At 37.0% G+C, this 27,020-nt stretch overlaps 1 protein-coding gene and 1 pseudogene across 2 annotated transcripts in view; one reads left to right on the top strand and one right to left on the bottom strand.

Moving 5' to 3' along the window:
* The window catches only part of ABCG2 (ATP binding cassette subfamily G member 2 (JR blood group)), a gene marked incomplete at both ends in the record, with an annotated part of 44,308 nt that extends 32,269 nt beyond the window's left edge, over positions 1-12,039 (top strand). Inside the window, 6 exons of the mRNA XM_084233228.1 lie at positions 2,915-3,004; positions 3,225-3,349; positions 4,214-4,368; positions 10,368-10,457; positions 11,286-11,368; positions 11,892-12,039. Coding sequence (XP_084089354.1) covers positions 2,915-3,004; positions 3,225-3,349; positions 4,214-4,368; positions 10,368-10,457; positions 11,286-11,368; positions 11,892-12,039 — 691 coding nt within the window. The remainder of the gene's footprint in view (positions 1-2,914; positions 3,005-3,224; positions 3,350-4,213; positions 4,369-10,367; positions 10,458-11,285; positions 11,369-11,891) is intronic.
* On the bottom strand, positions 8,227-9,908 carry LOC311171208 (MOB kinase activator 1A-like; annotated as a pseudogene). Its single transcript has 2 exons — positions 9,851-9,908; positions 8,227-8,750 (listed from the first exon to the last, which is right to left on the bottom strand). The product of its transcript is annotated as an MOB kinase activator 1A-like (transcript).
* Positions 12,040-27,020: the final 14,981 nt, after the last annotated feature.

The raw sequence follows: 27,020 nt of genomic DNA on the forward strand, positions 1-27,020 counted from the left end.
AAAATATTCTTTTATCAAATGAATGAGCTAAATAGAACAAAATAAATTTTAGACTCTAAGACCAAATTAGTGGTTACTAGAAGGGGCAGAGGAAGAGGGATTGTTTAATCAGGTATAAGAGGTCAATTGTATGGTGTATAGAAATGAACTTTTAGTGGCGAACTTTATGTACTATATACATCGATTTAAAGTGATGCACACCTAAAACGAATATGTTATAATACAATTTACTTTAATAAAAAAATTTTCAAAATAATGTTTAATGATGAGACTCAGTTTGGTGCCTAGCAAGCTCTCATCATAGGAGCTTAGCAGTAGTGAAGACTACAGAGTCTCCTTGAACTTTGTGTGCTGAGAACAGCTCTGAACCACACATCAGGCCCCATTATACCCACAATCTCAGATCAGTTCCCAGAGCAGAGGGGTGGATGGTATTGTTATCCCTATGTTACTATCAAAGTAAGTTGCAGTATCTTAACTCAACTTTATTTTGATGTCTGGAAAAGACTGATGAAAGAATAAGCATAAGTTCAGCTCTTCATTAAGATAAAGTATCTCCTGTATGGAATCATGTAGTGTTAACTATACGATGAAACAATGGTTGCTGCTCTTTTCCAGAACTATGCCATTTTTCTTTTCACATTTCCTGAGGGGTATATTCTTCTGGATTATTTCCAAATGAGCTAGTAATTGTGATACATACTGCTTGTAGAGGTCTTATTTTCATCCAGCACAGATCATTTACACAGAGATCTAGAGCCTTTGGGCCTTTTGAGTTTTATAAAGGAAATATTTGGAAAAAAACTGTTGGGAAACCTGACCTCAACTGGAATTTTAAAGTGCAACTGAAAATACACCATTAAAGCTCTTGGTAGAATCCAGAAAAATATAGAAGAGCTTTAGCTTTTTCTAAAATGTTTTCTGGAGAAAGTGGATTGGATTTGGGCCTACCTGGTGGCATAGGGGTTAAGTCTCAGTACTATCAATGCTTTGGCCTGAGTTCAATCCCCTGCCAATGAGCTAATTCACATGGCACAGCAGACTCTCCTACCTCGCCCGCTGCTCCCTTCAGCAGAGTATGGTTGTATATATACCTGTTCTGCTCCCCTCTGTCTCTGGTGAATCCTCTCCCCCTCCCTGAGCCTCTGTCCTATACCCCAGTTCTTCTATGCAAAAATAAAAAAATAAATAAATAATCAAAGGAAGTGCATTGGATTTATTTTGATCTGAATTTTTGACTTAATGCTTGCTTCCACTTATTTGTCCTTTGAAGTTGCTGGGGAAGCCGATGGTTTGTTTGTCTACTTTGGGACTGATTTATGCCAGAGTGGTACCTCTGCTTTTCTATAACCATGTAACTGACAAGCTGGATTTTATGAGCTTCTTTGACATAAAGTTAGCTCTATTTAACTTAACAGTTTTTGTATAGGGTTGTGGTGATAGCTAAACAAATTAGCATATATTGGAAGAAAAGATATTTAAAAAATATAAGGGGGTTGCAATTGTATGGGGAATATAAAAATAAAATTTATTAATAAAAAATTCAATTATAAAAAATATTTAGATCACTAAGTAGATACTACAGACATGGATAACTACCTTGAAAAGTCTTCACAATAAAAACTGCTTTTACTATAAAATAAATTATCTTACGATTTAGAAGGAATTTCACTATCTTCTAGCTTAAACTCATTATGAACATCATTGTGCCGTTAGATGTAAGACTTAACAAATTGAGCTGAATTGTTGCCATGTTCCGTGTTTCTGAAGTTGGCTTTTCCTTTGATTTTAGATTTGTATGCAGAAACTTGCATAACTGTTTTTGTACTGGGTCTGGCTATTTCCCATTAATTATCGTATAAACATTTACTTTTATGATAACCAGCTCCCTAATGTTTGTGTGTATGTTTTTGTTTATTTGTGAAAAATTTACTATGTATCTATGGACATTTTCTTTTTTGGGGTCTATGCACTTGTGTTTAATTTTTTATGTTTTCTTTTTGTGTGTATCATATTATGTGCCACTTCATCTCTTTTTCAGTTTCAACTCACACCCTCAGTTTCCATTAAATTGTTTGGTTATGAAGGACAGCCCAGCACTGTTGTAAGGATTGGGCTTTAACAAAATCTATCTTTGTATCAAGGTATAGATTAACTGAGTATTTCCCTTTTTAAGCCTAAATTATTTTACCGAGAACCATTCATAGTCTACCTTTATTTTTTACAGGTGCATAAATTAATTTGCCCTTTATAAACATCATTTCATTTTCTATTTTGAGCACTATGGAAGCTGTATTGGCAATGGGTTGTCAAGGATACTATCAAAACCCTGCTGATGGTTGTGTGGTAGAAGAATACCATAAGCTGCCAAAAGAGATTTCCACCCACTGTCTTTCAATTTGCCTCTGGAAATCAGGGTGCCAGTGTGATTGGGGTTTGATGAGGGATCATTTGATGGCTTGCAATGGCCACCTTGTCTTGGCAGGGGCAGAGAGAGTTCTGCTGTCTCTTCCTTTTCCTCTAAGAGCACTAATTCCATCATGACAACCCTATCTTGATAACCTCACACAAACCTAATACCTCCTAAAGACACCAAAATCCAAGGATTCCAAAAATCATCACATTGAGAGTTAGGGTTTCATCAGAGGAATTTGGGGGGTGTAGGGGAAGAAGCACAATTCAGACCATATAGCAACCCTAGACTGTGAATTTCAAATAGTGCTTCATGGGCCCTTAGGGTACCTTAGAATCAGGGATAATGGGTAGAACCCTGATAGGGTCCATACTTCCTCTCTATTTTAACCAGAATGTTGTGTGTTTAATGTTATATCATTTGAGGAAAGAGTTTTTCAGATGGAAAATTGATCTAGGAATATTTAATCGACTGTGGTGCTTTTGTTCCCTTTTATCACAGAGCTGGAGTGCTCTTCTACCTGACGACCAATCAGTGTTTCACCAGTGTGTCAGCTGTGGAGCTCTTCATAGTGGAGAAGAAGCTCTTTATGTAAGTGTGTTTGTCCTAGCAGGCGGCTGTCCGGCATCTAGGGCTATTGGTCAAACTGGTTGCCCCAGAATTAAACCATAGATGGGATCTTGGGGGTGACTGATATTAATTGAGAAAAGACAACCAGAGGCTGGAAAGAAAATAATGAGTATGGTAGACCTGATGCCCCTTAAAACTAATGTAGGATGTATGGTATGTGTTTGTTTTTTTTTTTTTCCAGACATGAATATATCAGTGGATACTACAGAGTGTCATCTTACTTCTTTGGGAAAATGTTATCAGATTTATTACCCATGAGGATGTTACCAAGTATTATATTTACTTGTATAACATACTTCTTGTTAGGTAAGCAAACAAAGAGACAAAAGTATGTGTTTTTAATCTTGGGTACAAAGGGAAGCCAGTTCCTTTTTTGCAAGCATGTTTTCAGTTCTCCAAACTAAGCCAAGCTGTGACACCAAGCCATTGTGCCCTTTCTCAAATAACTGTTCACTGAGGATACTTTTGTTAGTACTTTTTCCAACCTAATTTTTATGTAAAACATTATTTTAACTTAGAAGTGCTATGCGTCACATATACGCATGGAAAGAATTCACAAAACTAAGACTTGATACAGGAGAGGAATTTATTACCTTCTTATACTACCATGTGTAGCTTAACGAAGGGGATACATTCTGATAAATGTGTCATTAAGTGATCCTTTGTGCAAACATCAGCAACTGTAATTACACAAGCCTCGCTGTTTTAGCCTGCCATAAACCTGAGTCATGTCATGTAGCCTATAGGGACCCTATCTATATGTGGTCTGTCAAGCCACACATGACTCTGTGTGTATGTGTGTATGTGCGTGTGTGTATGGAGATAGAGAAAGATAGTGACATTTGGAAGCTTATTGGTTTAATAAAAACACATGTTAGGTAGGCAGTAGAAGTCTGGCCAGTTGTTTGCCGGCAGGCTTCTGTCTCAGGAACTCAGAAAATCATTAACAATTACACATAAAGGAGCACAGGAATTATATGGAAAAGTACTTATGTAGTAAATATAGAAAACTGTATAAAAGATCACTATTACATCATGGAGTGGTAATGACACTGATGACCCAGGGTGGTTGGGTAGTAGGTAAATTTTTAAATTATTGTTATTGGTTTCTCAACATACAGATCGTGGTGACCTGAGGTAGTTGGATTAACCTCTTCTTTTCTTCCTAAGGACTGAAACCAGAAGTAGAGGCCTTCTTCATTATGATGTTCAGCCTTATGATGGTGGCATATGCATCCAGCTCTATGTCACTGGCCATAGCGGCAGGTCAAAGTGTGGTCTCCATAGCAACTCTGCTTATGACTATCTCTTTTGTGGTCATGATGGTGAGTAGGAATCATGCTTCTCTGAGAGGTGGTTGTTTCCCCCTCCTTGCTTGCTAAAAATTCTCCTTTCATGTAATACCTGCTTTGAGAATTCTGTAAATGGGGCTCTGCTTTAAGAAGCCCTTATAGTCAAGTATAACTTCTATTAGAGAATGTCAGATTTTTCTTGAACTTATCCAGTCTTTTTTTCTTGCTACTATTGTAATATAGTTTCTATAACATTTAGTTAACAGAATGTTACAAATGAACTTTTAAAAGAGGCTTCTTGAGTGGTATCCACCTATTCCCTTAAATAATATAAAGTATTGTTAGCTAATATTACCTAAATTAAAATAAAGAGTTAAAAAAAGAAAAGGTTTCATCTAGTGAAACCTTGGTAGATTTATTTATTTATTTATTTTTAAATATCCAGTTTTGTTACTCAGAGTTTCATTTTGGAGTGTTTTTGTGTGTGTGTGTGTGTGTGTGTGTGTGTGTGTGGGATCCTCGCTGGTGGCCGGGGATCGAACTGGTGCTGCAGAGGCTGCGGGCAGCCTCGCAACCCAGCGCTCAACCAGCTGTGCCACCAGGGGAGGCCTGGAGCTTTTTTTTAAAAATAAAGATTTATTTATTTATGCATACAAGAATTGGGGTACAGGCCAGAGTTGTGGAGGGTGAGAGGATTCACCAGAGACAGAGTGGGGCACAGAACAGGCAGATTGACTAAAATACTCTGCTGAGGGGAGCAGCCGGTGAGACAGGAGAGGTCTGCTGCGCCAAGTGGGTAGCTCCCTGGCTGGGGATCAAACTCATGCTGCAGTGGCTGGGGATAGCTTCATAGGTTGTGTCTTAACCCCTTGCACTACCAAGAAGGCCCCAATCTTGGTATATTTAAACCTCAAAAACCAACCTTTTTTAAAATTTTTTTTATATAATTCTTACATCATTTTTCATTTTTGCACAATGTATGCATTTTCATTTTGGTTCTATTCCCCATACAATTGCACCCCCCCCCTCTTATTTTGACCCTAATACTTCCTCTCACCGCCCCTTCTCCCCCACCTGTAGTGTATCTCTGGTTTATAGTATCTTGTTGATTTTGATTTTTACTTTGTATTAATTAGTCTTTTTCCTGGTCCCTTATTTAGGTTTTCTAAATTCCTGCTATGAGTGAGACCATCCAGTATTTTCCTTTTTCTTTCTGACTTATTTCACTGAGCATGATCCCTTCTAGCTCCATCCATGTTGTTGCAAACTGCATGTGTTTACCTTTTTTGATTGCTGAGTAATATTCCATTGTGTATATGTACCACATCTTCTTGATCCAGTCATCTATTTTTGGGCATTTGTGTTGTTTCCATAGCTTAGCTATTGTAAATAGTGCTGCTATAAACATAGGGAAGCAGGTGCCCTTTGGAATTAATGTTTCTGTCTCATTTGGGTAAATACCTAGGAGTGGAATTGCTGGATCATATGGAAGCTCTCTCTTTAGTAGGTTGAGGAATCTCCACAGAGCTCTCCATAGTGTTTGGACCATTTTGCACTCCCACAGTGCAGGAGAGTTTTGCACTCCCACAGTGCAAGAGAGTTCCTTTTTCTCCACAACCTCGCCAACATTTGTTGTTGCTAGTTTTTTTAATATGTGCCATTCTCACTGGTGTAAGATGGTATCTCACTGTAGTTTTGATTTGCGTTTCCCTGATTACAAGTGATGTTGAACATTTTTTCATATGCCTTTTGGACATTTGCATTTCCTCTTCAGAGAAGTTTCTTTTTAGCTCTTCTGTCCATTTTTTGACTGGATTATTTTCTTTGTTTTTGTTGAGTCTCATCAGCTCTTTGTAAATTTTTGTGATCAGTCCTTTATCATTGGTGTTGTGTGCAAAAATTTTCTCCCAGTCAGTGGCATTTATCTTTGTTTTGGTTATTGTCTCTTGCCGTGCAGAAGCTCTTTAATTTGATGTAGTCCCAGCTGTTTATCTTTGCCTTCACTATCACTGCTTTGGGTGATGTGTCTGTAAAGATGTCTTTGAGGTGCATGTCATGTAGTGTTTCACCTATATTTCCTTCTATATATTTTATGAAAAACCAACCATTTTGAATGGACGGTTCCCTCATAAAAATGACAGGTTAGTTGCCCGACTTCTGCACTGACCTTAAAAACTGCCAGCTGCTTACCCAGTGGCTGAAGTGGTTAGGGTGGCAGCTACTCTTCAAAGGGAAGAGCTAAGCTCTATGAGAAATAGAACAATTAGCATGTGGCCTAGGTAGTCGACCTAAGGTTCCTCCTGCATTTTTTTTTGGCTTTTATTTTCCTTTTTTAAGTTAAATTTTATTTTTTATATTCCCCATACAATTACAACCCCCTTATTTTGACCCCAAGCCCTCCTTTCCCCGCCCCCCACCCCCCCATAGAGTGTCTCTGGTTCATAGTTGTTTGTTGATTTTGATATTTTCTTTCTTATAGTTATTCTTTTTCCTGGTCCCTTATTTAAGTTTTCTAGATTCCTGCTATGAGTGAGACCACCTGGTATTTTTCTTTTTCTTTCTGGCTTATTTTGCTGAGCATGATCCCTTCCAGCTCCATCCATGTTGCTGCAAATTGCATGTGTTTATCTTTTTTGAATGCTGAGTAATATTCCATGGTGTATATGTACCACATCTTCTTGATCCAGTCATCTATTTTTGGGCATTTACCCAAAGGACACAGAAACATCAATTCCAAAGAGCACCTGCACCCCTATGTTTATAGCAGCACTATTTACAATAGCTAAGCTTTGGAAACAACCCAAATGCCCAATCCTCCTGTATTTTGAAGAGGAGTTTTAAAATGTCAGAATCATTCCAAAGTCCACACAGTACTAGGTCCCTCCTTGCTGGGTTCCTGAACTTCCCTTATGTCAGTAAATATCCGCATAGTTTTTTTTTTTTTTAATTCAGGAAAGTTTATGTGAATAAAATCCCAAGTTAAGATTTAAAAAATAAAGTCATTAGAAATAACTCGTTAATTCCATACCACAGCAGCTCTCCTGCCTGTGACTACACAGGCATCTCTTTTAACAAACCTGCCCTTTCAGAGACAGATTTTCCTTGTGTCTGTGCAAGTGTCTCTTCCTTTTCTTTCCTTTATAAATAACAAACCTGCCCTCTTGGCTTAAAAGTAAAAATACCATACCACATAAGAGGGAATTGTATGGAGACTATAACCAAGATGAAAATGCATACATTGTGCAAAAATGAAAAATGATGTAAAAATAGATTAAAAATTAATTGATTTAAAAAAAATGCAATCATGGATTTTAGAAAAGAAAATATATATATATCTTCTTAACTATAAAAGTACTAACAGACTTCAAATTAAAGGTTATCCAAAGTGGTACAAATGTTCAAAATCCTAAGGAAACTTTAAAAATCATTTTTATTTATAAAATAAAAGTAGAATGAAACTGATCTGATAGTATTATTAAGAAATTTGTATGGAAGCTTGTTAATAAATTTTGGTGGGAATTCTTAATATTTTGTTGCTGTCACCTGAAAAGACTTATTTTCTTCAGTAAAAGGATAATGTGTAAACTAATAAACTACAATTTAGTTATCACATTACAACCAAATGTGACTGAAGATACAGGAGTAGTTGGTAACTGGTTCCCTCAGGGCGCTGGTTCCCTCAGTGCCTCAGGTTTGACTGTGTCCTGAACTCCTCACTCTGAAGAGATTAGGCCAAACTGTTTTTCAGACAACTTGATCAGTAGACACAGACAATAGTTGTGTTTTCATTTCTCTTTTTGTAAAACTTGCTATTACCATAACAGATAGCAATGACTGTTCTAGTAATAGAGGAAGCAAAAGATAACTATTTTTTAAGAAATATTTATCTTTCTACCCAAGCTTCTCAATTAGTCCTTGAAGACTTGCCAGCTCATACCTGTCAATGATATCAAACACCTGAACAAAAAAATAAAGTGCTTCAGGGAGACATTGAGATGGGCCTCTGGCTGCATCACAGAATCAAAGTGCTGGTGATCAATATGGGCATCAACCCTGAGCAGATGCTTTAGATGGTCTTTGCCACATCATAGTTTTGGGGGAGTGGAACATCAGTCTTAGAAAGAAAAAGAGTTTCATCACCAAGTGGATTCTGAACCCAAGTCATCAAATAGTTAATGTACTTTGGTGCAGAACATTTGACTAACTTTTTAGTAATGGCACTGTTTGCCCAATTATACTTGTATGATGGCCTTGCAGACATGAATAGACAGCTTGCTTTAGTGCAGAATTCTGTAATAGTTACATACCATGTGCTTTGCAAAGAAATCTACAGAATAAATTCAGATTAACAGTAATCCATTAAGATCCTCTCCCTCTGATAACTGGTCTCAGATTTCTACTTCCTAGAGTTGCGTCTGTATGATTTCAAAGATTATGCTAGTGAAACCCTTCAGGGATATTCTTCTTTGATTTGATTGCTTTAAAACAAGAGCAGCTGCTGAATTGGAAGCTAATCTTCTACACTCAGAAAAAAGGGGAACTGAGTCAATGACCCCCACCCCAGGTCAGAATTGGAACCCTATTGGAAACTGAGAGGGAATGGGTAATTCTCAGCCCCCGCCCCATCCAGAGCAGAAGCCCAGGCCACTCCTCTCAGTTGGGGTTAAGCTCTGATGTAAATTACCCACCTCTTCCACTATGCCTGCCAACCCTAAACCCTATTTTTTAAAGAATTACTTAATTCTGATCTTATATGCCCCTAAACTTTGCAAGCACATATTTAAATCAACAGGTAAATGGGAACCAGTTACCATATCCCTTTACTGATCAAGAGAAATGGGAAGCATGTCCTTTCTGCTAGACTAGGATTAGGAGTAGATCTGTTTAAGAGTATCATTAATTAGTACACACTCTTGCTAAAATTTGATTCTCCCATTTCTAAGCTTGAAAACTACCAATCTAAATATTATTGAAAGAGTTTAAACCTTGCTTATGTAGTCTATGTCATCCAATAAATAAAATGTCCCCAACATATAAAACTGTTTTGTTTGATATATTTGCTTTGACTTATTTTACTTAAAAATTTTTTACATAGAACTTTTATTTTTTTAATTATTTTTATTATTTTTTTTATTTTTTACATCATTGTTCATTTTTAAATAATATTTGCTTTCCCCCACCCCCTCAGGTGTAGTCCCCATAGAATTTCCTTCACCAATGCACCTGTGCTCCATCACCTCAGTCCCCTGTGCTCCTCCCTCCCTCCCTCTGATCCCTTTCCCTCTTTTAAAGTGAGTGATAAAACCAGCTTTTTCTCAGTTGCTATGTTACCAGTTGCTATATGTTATATACGAAGCACTTGGTTAGGTCAAGTTTAAAAATAAGTAGTCATACTAGCAATGTAGGCATGCCTATTTCTGAATAGCTGGTACCAGGTAGGAGGAGATTTATACAACCTCCTTCCATATGGTGTCTCTGGCTGAAGTGTTCCTTCCTGGGATTTCCACTGCAATACTGCTTTTAGGTAGCTTTAAGTAAATGTAGTGGCCATGTTTTATGTTGTGCTTCCCCATATTGCACTATGTACCAATACCAGGCTTTGGGTTATTTTAAGCATGCATTATGAACGCTGAATTATTCCTGAAGTCATATGGTGACAGAATGCAAACCCCTGTAATAAAAAATACTTCTGTTTTATGGAAGCATGGAAGAGAGGAGATACTCAGAAGGTATTCTGGTGTCCTTATTGCCTGTATCATTAGAACAGTATCATTGTCCTTCCAGTTTGTGCAGTTAGAGAAGGAAAAGTCATGAGAGTTAAGGATTTCCAGTTAAATGAAATATACATTATAGATACATGGTCTTTCTTTAAAACCACAAATAACCGTAGCTATAGCGCTATATACATATGAAGAGGGTATGACAAGTCTTTGGGGGTAGTGGAAGGAATTTCAAGAAAGAGTTGGCCTTAACATGTGCTTCCGACGTTTTAGGGGACTTTAAGTTCTCATTCCTGGTATTTGCTCTTTTAGATATTTTCAGGGCTGTTGGTAAATCTCAGAACTGTGGTGCCTTGGCTTTCATGGATTCAATACATCAGCATTCCTCGTTATGGCTATTCGGTAAGTTTTCTGTCACTGTGATTGTTTTATTGTTTCCAAGCTAGGAAACAACTAAAATAAAGCCTAACCTAACCATCTCACAGCTATGACAGTCTCACAGGAATTTCCTTTTAGAAGGAATAAATGAGAATTTTCCTATTAAGGCTGGGGGTTAATAATTACCTGGGGTTTCCCCAGGCCCCTCTTATATGAGGAAGGTGAAGGGTGTGGAGATAACTCATAGCGAAGGACTATCGATGGGATTGACTAATGGATGCTAAAAAAATAATAACTGTGCTTCAGTTCAATCAGGAGGTAAATGAGATGATGGGAGTCTAGAATACATATTTTATGTGGGAGGAATTTATAAGTAAAATAAAGACCATATAATAGAGCCACTATTGGCTTTAGAAAGCTAATCATCTCCAAAGTAACTTGTTTTATTATACTGTAATTGAATTTCTAACTCCCAGAAATTATAACTAGTTTTGATGACAACAAACAGCAAGAATTGTCATTGTATGCCACTGTAGCTTTTTAATTATAGTGTTTATGAAGCTCTAAAATTGCAGAAAGAAGAAGCCGCTGTGGGGTAATATAGCCGGAGTTCTCACCTCTTGGCCAGAATACTTATTTCCTCTGTGTTAAAAACTAAAACCACAGTCTTTTTGATTGCCAGGGAAAACACTTTTAGTTGAGCTTTGGGGTGACAAGACTGTGAATATGAAGCGTGGTTTGTTTTTAGAGACAACAGTGAAGATTAAACTAGGAAGCTGTGATTGTGATAATTCTCTTAAAAGTGTTTGAAATTTTAAGCATTTTCCATCCCCCACCCCCTTTGTGTTACAGGCTTTGCTGTATAATGAATTTTTGGGACAAAACTTCTGCCCAGGCCTTAATGGAACAACAAACAGTACCTGTGAATTTGCAATGTAAGTTTGCATTCAGTGCCTGTGTTTTTTTGTATGATTGCTTGTAATGGGTTCTTTGAAGAGCTTTGATCATTTTAGTAAGGATCATGAGATGTTCTCTGTTAAAGTTAAGGTTTGCCACATTGGGAGTGAGTGAAAAATTGCTTGGTAAATGTTTCTGTCTTTGAAGAGAACAGCTTCATAGATTTGGAAACAAGTACTCTGGGAATGTTAGAAGCTACCAAGTGTGAATCTGTGAACTTGGCCAACATACTTAAATCTTTCAAGGAGCCCATCTTTTAAGTGTGTATCATATCTACCCCACTGGGTGATTGTAGGGATTAACTGAACTATTATATGTGAGTATCCATTGTATCCAGTGGAGTTGTAAGGATTCACTATTAGTTATTATAAATGATTATAAATGAAAGGATAATTAATTAAGACTTGATAGTCTATAGATTTCTTTAAGGAGCATGGAATATACTGAATAAAATATGTCAGATGCTAAGAATGATTATATTATTTTTTTCTTAAATTTCAGATGTACTGGCAATGAATATTTGATAAGCCAGGGCATCGATCTCTCACCTTGGGGCCTGTGGATGAATCACGTAGCCTTGGCATGCATGATCGTTATCTTCCTCACAATTGCCTATCTAAAACTACTGTTTCTTAAGAAATATTCTTGAGTTCCTCTTTAATGTACATGATAGAGCCACCCATTAAAAAGGGAGCACCCTGATTTATTTTAAATATTCAATGAAGTTTTTGTCTTCTTCTCCTTTGCTGTTTTACTGTTGTTTGGAAAGATTTTCAGCACAATCAGAAATCACAATGAACGTACGTGAAGGCTCCTAAGTCATAAACTAATGACGTAGGCAGACAATAGCCATAAAGGGCAATGCCAGTATTGGCCTAAAAAGGGAAAGTTGAATTCTAAAAATTTCTGACAAGTTACTAATTCTTTGGTATCAGTTTCCTCATCTTCAAAATCAGTAAATAAAAACGTACTAATGCTGTAAGTAACAAATGTATTAATGCTATGAAATCTCAAATAGATTAGAAAAATCAGTATTATTTATAGGATAAAAAAGCATTATGGTAGGAAAAGTTTTAATGTTTTTAAAGTTAAGAGAACTTACAGACATTTCTCTATAATGGAATTATCCCATCTCAGGTCTTGGCTGAGCCTTTGGACTTAGAACAAATGGTGGGGAGTCTGGTTGACAAAGTTGTTAGGACATTCTGGTTCAAGAAAATCACTTTTCCTTACCCTTTGGCCACCTTCCCTTAGTATTAAATTTTATATAATCAGGTACATTCATCAAAACTAAGAAGGTATTGTAACATTGGTACATTACTGCTAAATTATACATTATTTAGGTTTCACTACTTTTCCACTAATATTTATTTCTTGTTCTAAGATCCAACTCAGTGGTTCATTTGTATGATATATATATATATATACACATACATATTTAAATTTATTTTTATGAGGAAACCAGAGAAAATTTAAGAGAGGCTAAAGTTTCATGGATACAATCTTTGAAAGATCATTCCTTCTCTACCATTTTCCATCTCCTTTTGCTTCTCTGATATTGATAACAAAAGATTGTCAAGATAACATACTACAAACAACTTTGGTCTTAGGAAACCCAATTTAAATGAACAAGTTACCTTAAGTTTCATATTTTCTTTTATAAATTGAAGTACACTATGTGATTTAGAGGTATAGGCTCACATCTCTTTAGATAAATGTTACCGAACCTTACCCACCACCAAGACACCCACAGTCCTTTCACCATAATCCATTGGGACTATTCCCACTTTGATCTCCACCCTCCTTTTGCTCCTGGGGTAGCCTTAATCTTACAGTCAGAAATCTGGGCTATTTTTGGTTTGGTTTTGTCTGACACTTTGTTTTACCTTTCTATATTCCACATTGAGTGAAAAAATCTGGTATTTGTCTTTCTTCTAGCTTATTTTGTGTAACGTTCCATCCAGTTCCACACATGTTGTTGCAATTAGCAAAAATTCATCCATTTTATAGCTGCATAATATTCCATTGTGCATATATTACCACATGTTCATAATCCACACATCTGATGTTGGGCACTTAGGTTGGTTTCATAACTTGACTATTTAAATAGTGCTGCACTGAACATAGGAATGCATATATCTATCTGAATTAGTGTTATTGCATTTGTTCAGTATGATACCTAGGAGTGGGATTACTACGTTGTCCCCTTAAATCTCCCCCAAAATATCTATTTTTGATATTTTGAGAAACAATACTGTTTTTAGTCTACATTCCTTAGCTCCTTTGTCATAGATAAACTGTACATGTAAATGTACAACAGTGTGAGAGGATTCCTTTTTCTCCGCATCCTTGCCAACACAGATTGCTTCTGATCTGTATGATAATAGGCCATTCTCATTATAGCTTTGATTTCCCGTATAATAAGTGATGTCGAGCATTTTTTTCATGTGCCTGTTGCCCATCTCTATATCTTCTTTAGAGAAAGATCCATTTAGCTCTTCTACCTATTTGTTTCTTGTTGAATTGTATGGCTTTTTGGATTTTAATCCTTGTCAGATATATGATCCACACATATTTTCTCCCATTCAGTAAAGTTTCTTTTTGTTTTAATGATAGTTCTTCATTGTGCAGAGGCTTTTTAATTTGATATAGTCCCATTTGTTTAATTTTGCCTTTGTTTCCCTTGTTTTTGCAGTAGAGTCACTGAAGCCAGAGTCGTGACGTGTTTGCCTATGTTTTCTTCTATTTGTTTTGTGGTCTGAAGTCTTAGATCCAAATTTAAATTCATTTCACATTACTTTTATATATAGTAAGGCAGTGGTCAACTTTCATTCTTTTGTATGTGATTGTCCAGTTTTCCCAACACTATTTGTCGAAGAAATTTTCCTTTCTCTATTGGATACACTTAGCTCCTTTGTCATAGATTAACTGTACATGTAAATGTGAGTTATTTCTGAGTTCTGAATTATATTCCATTGTTTGGTATATATTTTTATTACAATGCCATACAGTTTTGGTTACCTTAGTGTTGTAGCATAACATGAAGTGTGAAAGTATGATGCTGCCATTTTTTTCTTTGTTGTTAGGATTGCTTTGGGTATTCAATGATCTTTTGTGGTTCCAGATGCATTTCAGTTGTTTATTCTATTTCTTTAAAGTATGCCATTGAAACTGTGACAGGGATTGCAACAAATCTGTATATTGTTTTGGACAAGGTGTCTATTTTAACAATGTTAATTCTTCTAACCCATGAGCAGGGGTTACCTATCCATTTCTTTGTGTCCTCCATTTCTTTTTCTTTTACTTCTTTTTCTTTGTAGCTTTTGTATAGGTGTTCCACCTACTTTCTTAGGTCTATTCCTAGGCATTTACTTATTTTTGATATGATAGTAACTGGGATTGTTACTCTTTCTTGTAATTTTTGTTTGCATATAGGTGTGCAATTGGTTTTTGTAAATTGATTGTGTAGTATGACACTTTACTGTCTTATTATTTCTAATAGCTTTTTTTTTTAGTGGAATCTTTAATTATATAATCATGTCATATGCAAATAGTGATAGTTTTACTTCTTTTCCAATTTGGATTCTTTTTCTTTCCCTTGCTCTAGCTAGGACTTCCAACATTACATTGAATAGTAGTGGTGAAAGTGAACATCTTTATTGTACCTGATTTTATTTTTTTTAAAGATTTATTTTTTTATACATACAAGAACTGGGGTACAGGCCAGAGGTGCAAGGGCTGAGAGGATTCACCAGAGACAGAGTGAGGATCTGAACAGGCAGATTGACTGAAATACACTGCTGAGGGGAGCAGTAGGTGAGACAGGAGAGGTCTGCTGAGCCTTGTGGGTTAGCTCCTTGACCAGGGATTGAACTCATGCTGCAGTGGCTGTGGATAGCTTTATAGTGCTGCAACTTAATTCCTTGTGCCACCAGGGAGGCCCTGTACCTAATTTTAAAGGAACAGATTTTATTTCTCACCATTTATTATGATGTTAGGTTTGTCATAGATGGTTTTTATTATATTTAGATATGTTACTATTATTCCTATTTTGGGAGGTTTTACTCATAAATTGATACTGAATTTTATGCTTTGTCTGCATCAGTTGATTGATCATATGAATTGTATCTTTCTTTTGTTGATGTGAGTTGCATTGACTGATTTTCTGACTTGAACAATCCTTGTATCCAACTTGGTCATGATGTATGATTCATTTATATTGTTGAATTTGGTTTTGTAAGATTTTATTGAGAATTTTTCATAAATATTGATCTTGGAGATTGGTCTGTAGTTTTCTTTTTTTGTGATGTCCTCATCTGTTTTTGGTAAAAGACTAATTTTGGTCTCACAAAGTATATTGAAAGCATCCTTTTTCCTTAATTTTTAGGAAGAATTTTAGAAAGGTAAGTATTAGTTCATCTTTGAAGCTTTGGTAGAACTTACTATTAAAACTGTCTGGTTCCTTTTTTATTTAGAAGAATTTTGATTACGGTTTCACTTCCTTGCTTGGGTCAGTCGCGGAAGTTTGTATACTAAGAACATTCATTTTTTTCTTGGTCATTTGATTTATTGGCATGTAGATGCTCATAGTAGTCTCCTATGATTCTTGGTATTTCTGAGGTGTCTCTTTCATTTCTGATTCTATTTATTAGAGTTTTCTCCCATTTTTACATTGTGAGTTTAGCTGGAAATATGTCTATCTTGTTAATTTTTTCAAAGAACAAGGTTTTGTGGTCATTGATTTTCTGGATTGTCTTTCTATTTCTGTATCACTTATATCTGTTTTAATTTGCTATATTTTCTCCCTTCTATGGAATTTGGTTTTGTTCTTTTCTTATTTTCTTAAAGTGTAAAGTTAGATCATTTATGTAATTTATTTCTTTATTTCTTGGTGTGGGCTTGTTTGCTATATACGTCCCTCTTAGTACTGCTTTTCCTATATTCCTCCATAGGTTTTAGTAGCTCACGTCTTATTTTTCACTTATCTCCAATTTAATTTGTTTTTTATTTCCTATTAACATAATAGTCATTCACTAGTATATTAGAGATGTTTCCTGGTTTCATTTTATGCTTCCTTTCTAGTATGATAATTTTCTTATCAGAGAAGATAATGATATGATTTCAATTTTCATGAGTTTATTGACACTTGGTTTGTGACCCAATGTGTGGTATTCTGTAGAATGTTCCATATGCACTTGAGAAGATTGTGAACTCAGCTTTTTTTTTTTTTTTTTTTTTTTTGGTGGGAGAGAGCATTGTCCTATAAATGTTTATTAAGTCCATGTTGTCTATTTCCCATTGACTGTTGTTTCCTTGTTGATTTTCTATTTAGTCCTTCTGGCCACTTGTGAAAGTGGGGTGTTGTAGTCCCCAACCACTGTAATGTTGTCACTGTTTTAAGATTTGACATAATTGCCTCATATATTTTGATGCTCCTTTCTCTGGTATATATTTTGGGTTGTCAGAAAAGTCATGACACATATTTGCATAGATATCAGAAAAAAATACATTATTACTTTTCTGACAATCCAATATATTGATGAGTTTCATATCTTCCTGATGTATTGATCTTTTAACTATTATATAATGTCCAGCCCTGTCTCTCATTATCTTTTTCTAAAGATTTATTTATTTATGCATACAAGAACTGGGGTACAGGCCAGAGGTGTGGAGGGTGAGAGGATTCAATAGGAGCAGAACCTCCGGTTGACTGAAATACACTGCTGAGGGGCGCAGTGGGTGAGTCAGGAGAGGTCTGCTGAGCCATGTGGGTATTACCTTGGCCAGGGATAGAATTCATGCTGCTGTGGCTGTGAAAAGCTTCATAGGTTACGTCTTAACCCCTTGCACCACCAGGGAGGCCCCTCTCATTATCTTTTTTTAATCTGGAACTGTATTTTATCTGATATAACTATCCCTGCCTTTTGGGGGTCCTATCTGCTTGTAAGATTGTTCTTCAACCATTTGCTTTATGCCTCTGTTTATCTTCAGAGCACAGGTTGGTCTCCTGGATATAGCGGTAAGTTGGGTTTTGTTTTGTGTTTCTTCAGTCACCATGTGTCTTCATATTGGTGCTTTTAGCCCATTTAAATTATTGATACCTCAAGGTGATGCTTGATACATAAAGCTTTGCTGCTGTCATTTTGTTTTTAGTTTTCTGGTTCTATCTATTGTTCAATTTTTTTTTGTGGATATCTTTTCGCTTTTGTAAGTAGGAATGCTCCTTTCAACATTTCCTATAGGGAAGTTTAGTGTTTGCAAATTCCTTCAGCTTCTGTATATCCCAGAAGGCATTTATCTTCCTAATATCTGAAGGGAAATATCTGAAATCTTACTGTCAATTTTTATCACTAAGGTAGTTTAAATATGCTATTTCATTTTCTCCTTGTGTGTAGGGTTTCCTCAGAGAATTCTGATGAAAGTCTGAATACCTTTATAGGTTATAGGTTATCTGCTATTTCCCCCTAATCATCTTCAAATTCTTTCTTTGTCTTGAACTCTTGGAAGTTTTATAACTATTTGTCTTGTTCTAGGTCTCATTACAGTTAGATAACCTGGTATTCTTTTAACTTCTTTGTCCTGTATATTTACTTTCTTTGCTCAGTTTGGGAAGTTTTCTTCTATTTTTTTCTTTGGATAAGTTCTCTTTCCCTCTCTTTCTTCCTCTTTGGAATACCAGTTATTTTTATCTTGTCTTTTCTATTGAAGTTGGATAGTTCCCAAAGTGTTTCTTCATTTTTCTTTTCATTGTGTTTCTGTTCTTCTATCAGGTTTTTTTGTGCATTATTATCTTAAAGGACATGGTGATCCTCCATTTGCTTCTACTTTGCTTCCATATCGTCTCCACAATATTTTATCTCCTCAATAATTGACCTTTTTACTTCTGCATCTGTTATTTTCTCATTTAAATCTTCAATTTCTATTTCCTATTCGATAATTTTGTTTCTCAGGTCATTCATTAGGTTTTTGTTGGTTTTTTTTTTTTTTTCAGTTTTCTCATATTTTTGATCACCTGTGTTTTCTTTTATTTCTTTGAATTTCTTGATCATTATAAATCTCTGTCTGCTAGGAAGATAAAATCTTCCATGTATTTATAGTTGGACTCTGGATTGTTATTCTCTCCTTTTGTAACTTATTGTTTTGAGATTTCAAGATTCCATGTGTTATATCTTTCTTTGTATGCATATTTTGCTGCCTTATATTTCACTGTGTTTTTTTTTTTTAAAGTACCATAATCTGTAACAGTCACCTGGAGATTTGCATTACTTGCACTTTTCAGCAGTTTGCAGTGTGGTTTTATGTGATTTTCTGGAGGGTTTTTTTTTTTTTTGCCCTTTTGTGGATTATTTAGGTTTCTGGATGCATGTTCTTGCGGTCACTGTGTCAGTGTGTGTAATACAAGTGTGTAGGAATCCAGCTATTGGTGTGAATGCTTTATGGGGAATGTATTTGTGGCACCAGTGATCCAATCTCTCTGGGGTTTCAGACCCCAGCCTCTATAATCTGTGTGCCATCAGTGTGCTTCATGAGGTCAATTCCATATCTTTGGTGTGGGGGTAGGTGGTGTGCAGTGTAGAAGAGTGTCCTTGTTCTTTTCATTGGTACCTTACCTGTGGGGAGCACACCAGCTCCTTACACATTTTCCCCCTCAGCCAATGGTGTATGCATCCACATAATTCAATTTTCTCCTCCAGGGTGTTGGCACAGTGGCAGGACTGCAATATGTATGGCAGCCTTCCCACCCCAGACCATAAAGCTTTCAGGTATTTCCCTCCAACCACCTGTTATTTAATGAAGCATAAATCCCTCAGAGTCTTTTCTGGTGTAGACCATTCTGACCCTAAAGCAAAATATTTTGATCTTTGAACTTTATGGAACATTTTAATGATTTTTGCTTAATGCAGCAGCATTACCATCCTATTTTTACTGGTTGATATATGACTGTCAGGGCTAATCATTACTTTTTTTTATTTCAGTACATTTCCTTTTTTTCACATAACTCAGGTTTACTTTTCCTATATTGTTCTGTATACTCTTTTCCTTCATTATACAAATAAATATAGACCTAGTCATGTTACATAAAACATACTTAACATAAGAAACAAAACAGCCAAAAATATTAATAGCTTTAAAAGATTACTAAGAATCAAAATATATCCTATTACATTTGTTCTCCCATTTTATTACAATCATTGAGAGCTCTTTTTTATTATTGTGATAAGAAACACGTTAAATTTGTCATCTTAAATATTTTCAGGTGAAAGAACATTTTTTAAAGTATAAGTCTTAAGGCATAAAATAAAATATAGAGATTTTCTTCAGAATGTGAATTTTTTTTTTGAATTTGGTTATTTTGGATGTCAGAAGAACGCATATGTCAGAGAGAATAAATTAGTTACTATTTTTGAAATCAAAGAATTCTTAGGAATGGATTTTAATTATAATTTATGTCCTTCAGTTCTTGAACTTTGAAAGAAAATTGCAAGAAAACTGTTATAGATTGTTCCTTGACTTGTTGGGTGAAGCAGTAAGAGAGAAAAAGAAAATGGGTTAAAAAAAATGACAGAATCAATATGGAGGCATTTGCGGCAACACCACTGAGACCTATTACCTAATCTGACTGCAGTTTCAACCTCCCCCAAGAATATAGTCTTAACTGGTCATTATGGAAATTCTGGTCACCACCAAAGAAGTAACCTTTCCATTCACCAAGGGAAATTTACATCACAAGACATTTTTCCATTTCTTATAGGTAGTTACCTAAGTCTGAAATAATTCCCTCTTTCTTACCTCACCCTTTTTCTACCTAAAAAAAAAAAAAATTCATTTCCTACAACTTTTTGCAGCGCTTTCTTACATTACATGATATGCTGCCTGATAAATGAATTGTTTGATAAAGTCAATTAGAATGTTAAAATTAACTTGTTGGATTTTGTCATATAACAGTAGGTTGAAGAGAGAGTTTTTGAATAGGGAGTGTACATATTTATCTGTTTGTTTTTGATGTGTTCTCCCTCCTTTATGGTTGTTAAATAGGAATTTTATTAACCTCAATACTATCTACATGTTTGAAAAGTCGAATTACTCATATTTTTAAATACATAGTTTGGACACCCCAGTGCTTGCTCAGTGGGTCCCAGAACAGATTAGATTGCAGATATGGAGACTATATGCATTCAAAAGCATGGGCTCCTACCAACACTGATGTACTGACAGTCACTACTGATGTCTGCACTTTCAGCAGTAGGGGTTGGTTGAACTCTGTGCATGTTGTACTGTCCTTTGAGAAGAACAACCTGTCACATGTTGGTAAGTCGATGACATGCAAGGTCTTTATGATGCCTGAAGTCTGTGAGGATTGCTGTTGGGCTATGGGTTTTACTGGAGATACTACCTTTATAGAAAGTCTATACTTTTTGTTTTATTTTGTTATTTTGTTTTACATTCTTTTGTGACAGAACTATATGTGTTTTATGATACCTCTTGTACCGTGTCTAAATAATTTTTGTTTTGGATGTAGCAGAAGGTTGTGAATATCATTGGTTTCAGAGCATCTCTTAGTCATTGCGTTATTAAATATTTTGGCTGGTATTCATGGTAAAAAATACATTTCAAAATAAATCCCATTATTTTTGTACACATAAACATATAATCCAAACAAGTTTCATGTGGTGTATTATGAAAGTTATTTTGAAAATAGAGTTTGAGTAAAATTTTTATTGGTCCACCAATGTAATAAAGTGCATATACAATTAAAAATATTTTCAAAAAGTTACATAGTTTAACATGCCCTTCAATTATTTTTAATGTCCTGGTTTAAAAAATTAAATGGTTGCTTTACCTACCTCACATGGAAATCATAAAGATTAAATAAAGTTCTTTGTACTTATATTGCATTTCATGTTCTTTGTTTTATATACCCTTACAGTCTTTGAATTCTCTTTGTATGTGGGAATGGGAATTTCTTTTAGCTTTAAAATTTTATGAATCATGATTGTTTGTATTTCACTGTCCATTTTTCAACTACCTTCAAGAAGAGCCAAGTTCACTTTTAACATCCTTGGTATGATTCTATAACTTCTTTAACTTGTATTAGTATCAAAATACTTTGAATCGTCTAATATGCAGATTTGAACTCAAAGCTGCTAAGATCAAGGAAAATGTATTTTGAAAGAAGGAAGGTCAGCCTTTGACTTGTCTACCTGGTTGGTTTTGTCTATTTTACATTTCGTTTTTGTTCGTGAGAGTGGGACAGAGAGGATTTCTTTATTCCATAGACCAGAGGGTGACAGACAATCTCTGTGAAGGCTTCTTTAATAAATACTTCACAGTCTTTGCGTCCTTTAAAAAAATTTTTTATCATTTTATTTTTTAAATATTTTATTTTATATAATTCTTACATCATTTTTCATCTTTGTACAATGTATGCATTTTCATTTTGGTTATATTCCTCATACAATTTTTAATGATTTTCAAGAATGTAAAGGAATTTAAAATCATTCTTGAAAATTGTTAAAACTGGTTCTTAGCTCAATGGCTATGTGACACAGGCAGGGGAACCAGATCTGTCCTGCAGGCCAGAGTTTGTAGAGAGATCTCTGCCAAACAGTTATTCTGCTTCCTGTGAAATCATAATTAAAATGATAAACTGGATTTCTAAGAAATTGCTGCTAATTTTATTAAAATATTTGATCTTCAAGATAGTATATTGAAACTCTCTCAGCCTAATAGAATAAATATATTGCTTCTTTCTTTCTTTCTTTATTTTTTATAGAGGCATGTTTTTTATTTATTTGTTTGTTTGTTTTGTTTATACATGCACTGGGTACAGTCAGAAGCGCGGGAGGGTGAGAGAATTCACCAGAGCCAGGGCGGGCAGAAGGACGGAGGTACACTGCTGGGGGGAGCAGCGGGTGGCAGGAGAGGTCTGCGCGCCATGTGGGCCCCTCCTCCGGTGGTGGGGGAGCAGCTGGGGATCGAACCGGCGCCGCAGAGGCCGTGGGCAGCTTCGCAACCCAGCGCTCAACCGCTGCGCCACTGGGGAGGCCCAATATATTGCTTCCTAATATGTGACTCATCCCTTTAACTACTACTCCCTACTCTCCTTCTCCTATTCCAATCTTTTGTCAGAAGATACAAAAGTAAGCAGGTTTCTATATCTGGAATTAATTTTGAAGTTGCTCTGTCTGCACAGTCTCTGTGATAACATTAAGTATCGCTGAGAGGGGTTAGAGTGCAAGCTACCAGTGGCGATCAGGCCATGTTCAGGAGTTGGATTTCACTTTTATTTTTCAGGGCTTCTAAGGGGATTGCTATGATCTGAGGAATGAATTCATACTAGCCATCCTCGAAAGAGATCCATCAGCCAAAGCACCAGTTTACTAATTTAAATAGTAAAATGTTATGAAGACATTCACATGTGACATTCTTCTCTCAAGTATGAAACAGATCAGAGGATTCCCTGGTAAAGACAGAATTAGGATTTAAGGATAATTCAAAGTATTAAGTTCCATAGGAATTTGTGTGTCAAGCTATCCTGAATAGTTGTAACAATTCATTTTACCAAGACAGTGCAGGTGATTATCAGCATCCTCACTTCATTCTCAGAGCTTAGTGTTTATCCTCAGTGGGAAAAAGATTCTAAAGAAAAAAATCAGGAAGTTTACCAAACATAGCTTCCATCTTGACCTTCTGTCTCTAAACTAAACAATAACTAAACTAAAAAGTGATTGCCTCATGCTTACTGATTGCCTTTTCATCTCCACATATCAACATATTACAGATTAAGATATATTCTAAATTGAAATAACTTTTATTTTCTATCCCATACACTTGTACGTACCTTTGCTGTTACCTAAGGTGGGGTTTCCCAAGCTAGTCATTAAGCATCTCTTAATCTGGGATGCTTATGTAAGAACGCAAGGAGTGAAGGAAAGACTATGGTTCCCCGCCCCCACCCCTGCTGAGTTAAAATCTTCAAGGGGTGATCTGGTAATTCCATTTGAGTTGGGTTGTAATAAGCAATTAAAGCTAATTAACTTAGGGCCTCTCCTGGTGGCACAGGCGGTTGAGTGCAGCACTGTGAAGGTGTTCGCAGCCTCTGCAGCGCAGGTTCAATCCCTGCCGGCCTGCGAGGGTCCCACGTGGCGCGGCAGACCTCTCCTGTTGCACCTGCTGCTCCCCTCAACAGTGTATTTCGTCAGTCTGCCTATTCTGTTCCCCACTCTGTCTCTGGTGAATCCTCTCACCCTCCCGCATCTCTGGCCTGTACCCTGGTTCTTATAAAAATAAATCTTCAAAAAAAATTTTTTTAAAAGCTAATTAACCTATATTCAATATAATTTGATCTCTTTGAATCAATTACCAGGTAACAATTTTGTTCAAAGCCATATATTTTGTATAGTGTAGTGGCAGGAATGACCACTGAGCAGGTTTTCTGATATCCAGCAGACCAGGTAAAGGAGGAGTCAGGGTTCTCAGTGGTTTTTGCAGGTCTTTTATTGGGATTACCAGGCACACGGCAGGCAGGGGTGCTGGGGATTCGGGAGGCTGGCAGGCCTCCCAGCCCCCAGCAAGTCTTCACTCTATCTGGGCTCTCCGGCCTTCTCTGCTTCTCTCTTGGCTTCTGTTCGTTCTCGACTTCTTAGCTTCTGCTGGCATCCCCGTGACGCTGACCTTAAAAGCCCAGTTTTAGCCCAGGTGAATCCCATCTACCTATGCCCACACCCTACTCCAGGTGCCCGCCATCAGGCATGCATTCAGGACCGCAAGGATCCGTCATCTATCCTGATGGCGAGAGGGCAGAAAAGCCTGACATTTTTCCTTACGCTACAATAGACATAAATGACAGGAATTACATTTAGAACCAAATGAGCTCATTAACACCACTTACTATTCAAACCTTTTTTTTGTTTATTCATAGTTTTATTTCTGTTCTCTTGTAGGGACATTTCACCATGTTACATATGTATTTATTATTTTCCGAAGTAGTGATTTCTTTTATGATTTATAATGTTGTCTTGATGGTTGGAAAGATATGAGGTCAACTGACTTCTTTGCAGTATTTTTTAAGTTTAATATGAATTGCAGTCTAAAGTCACATTTAAATTACTGTTATTGGAATTGAAGGAAAAATAAGACATTTGGGGATTATAAATCAAATTAGAGATGATAGGAATGTGAAGCAAATATTTAGATTATCATTTCATACATTTTCAGTCACTGCTTTTATTAAATTCAATTATTTTATTTTTTATATTTTTTTATTTTTTTACATTTTTTCATGTTTAAACAATATTTGCATTCCCCCACCCCCTCAGGTATAGTCCCCATAGAGTTTCCTTCACTAATGTACCCGTGCACCATCACCTCAGTCCCCTGTTGTAAGGTCAGGAACGGACACAGTGCAGGTTTTCTATGATCCAGCAGACTGGGTAAAGGAGTCAGAGTCCTCAGTGGCTTTTGCAGGGTTTTTATTGGGGTTCACCAGGCATATGGCAGGCAGGGGGTGCTGGGGGGCAGGGAGGCTGGCAGTCCTCCCAGCCCCCAGCAAATCCGTGGGCTCTCTGGGCTCTCTGCTTCTGCTTCTTTGCTTCTTTCTCGGCTTCTCCTTCAGCTTCTGCTGCTTCTCGGCTTCTTCTACTACCATCCCCGTGACGCTGCCCTTAAAAAGCACAGTCTTAGCGCAGGTGTACCCACTTCAGGTGCCCGCCATCAGGCATTCAGGGTCACAGGGTTCCCTCATCTATCCGGATGGCGGGAGGGCAGAAAAGCCTGATGCCTTTTACCTTACCCTACACCTGTGCTCCTCCCTACCTCCCTTTAATCACTCTCCCTCCTCCTCCCTCCCCTGCAGTATGACTCTGATATATAATTGTCCATTTTTGCTGTGTTGTGTTTTGTACTGTTACTATTTTTTTACACTGATGTCTTATTTGGTTCCACTATATTCCTGCTATAAGTGAATCAAACCTTTTTAACCAGCAGCATCATTTTATTACCCATAACTGCACAGAAGAGCATATATGTCTTTGATCAATGACGGCTGAAATTGTTGCTGCTTTGATGCAAGTGATGGCTAGCCCCTCAGTTTGACCTCTTTTCTTTGCCAACCAGCATGGACTTGACAGTACACTGTTTCGAGAACCCCAAATTACTCCATATTTTTCATTTTACAGAGGCGTAAACCTGAGTTTGAGAGACCCAGTCAAACAGTCACATAGCTTACTTCCTACCTAAGATTTGACTCTAATCCTGTAGTATTACCTGGGTGACTGACAAATCACCTTGGTGGGTCACTTTTGCAAAAGCCAGCATGTGGACAGTGGGCTTCAAATAGAAGTTATGATACCAGGTAAAACTGAGGGGTGTCCAGGGACCCCAGACTGTTAATAGAAAAGTTCCTTGTTACTCTTTCTAAGGGTTCATGCCCACCTGTAGGGCAAGGTAAAAAATCAGGCTTTTCTGCCCTCCTGCCATCAGGATAGATGAGGGAACCCTTTGGTCCTGAATGCATGCCTGATGGCGGGCACCTGAAGTGGGTACACCTGTGCCAAGACTGTGCTTTTGGGGGCAGCGTCATGGGGACGCCAGTAGAAGCCGAAAGAGAAGCCGAGAAAGAAATAGCAGAAGCCGAGAGAGAAGCAGAGAACGTCGGAGAGCCCAGATAGAGTGAAGACTTGCTGGGGGCTGGGAGGCCTGCCAGCCTCCCGGCCCCCCAGCACCCCTGCCTGCCATATGTCTGGTGAACCCCAATAAAGGACCTGCAAAAAACCGCTGAGGACTCTAACTCCTTCTTTACCTGGTCTGCATGGGATCAGAAAACCTGCCCTTTGGCCATTCTTGTCCTTACACCACCCTATACATAAAAGTCAAACTTTAGTGTGCACAAAGATTTTTAATCAGTGAGAGGTTCAAAAGGAATAGAAGAGAAGAAAAGTTCAAGATACAGTCACCTGATAAATTTGGAAATCAACCATCCCCTTATGGGCAAATGTTCAGCCAAACAGGCAGAGTCTAAAGCTGAGCTCCAAGGCCCCCCCCAAAAGAGGCACCTGACAAATCCAAGGCACCCTACCTGCAGAAATCAAAAGCAGGAGGTTGTTCAGGGACCAAAGGGCTGGGAGAGGAGGAAAGAATTAGGATTACCCACGCTGACTCCACCACCAGGTCAAAATGGTAGCTGCCGTAGGCTGTCAAGGGAGTGGAATTATATTGCTTGCCACAGCACTAAAGTGGGAAAAGCTCCAAGGCTGCGCTGCATCCCTTGGTTCCAGTGATCCCTTGGTTCCAGTCATGCTTTTTCATATTTGCAATGTCAAAAATTCACATGGTGAGCTCTTTGACAGCTAGAGAGATGTACTTAAAAGAAGTGTTTCAGAGGCTGTGAGGATAACACAGGGCTTCTAATCTCTGTGGTTACCCAGGTAAGTTTCCCTCTCCTCTTGTCATCTTCCACTCACCAGATGTGGCCTTGATTGGCTTCACTTACTCTGTATTTCTCATCCATGGAATAGGGATTCTAATATATCTACCTCCATAGGAGCATGAAAATTAATTACGGTAATGCATGTAAAGTGCCTAGAGATACTTGGCTCGTAGGATGAGCTCAATACATGTTAGCCACTATGG

The sequence above is a fragment of the Talpa europaea genome (assembly GCF_964194135.1).
Source record: "Talpa europaea genome assembly, chromosome: 5".
In the NCBI taxonomy this organism is placed as follows: domain Eukaryota; kingdom Metazoa; phylum Chordata; class Mammalia; order Eulipotyphla; family Talpidae; genus Talpa; species Talpa europaea.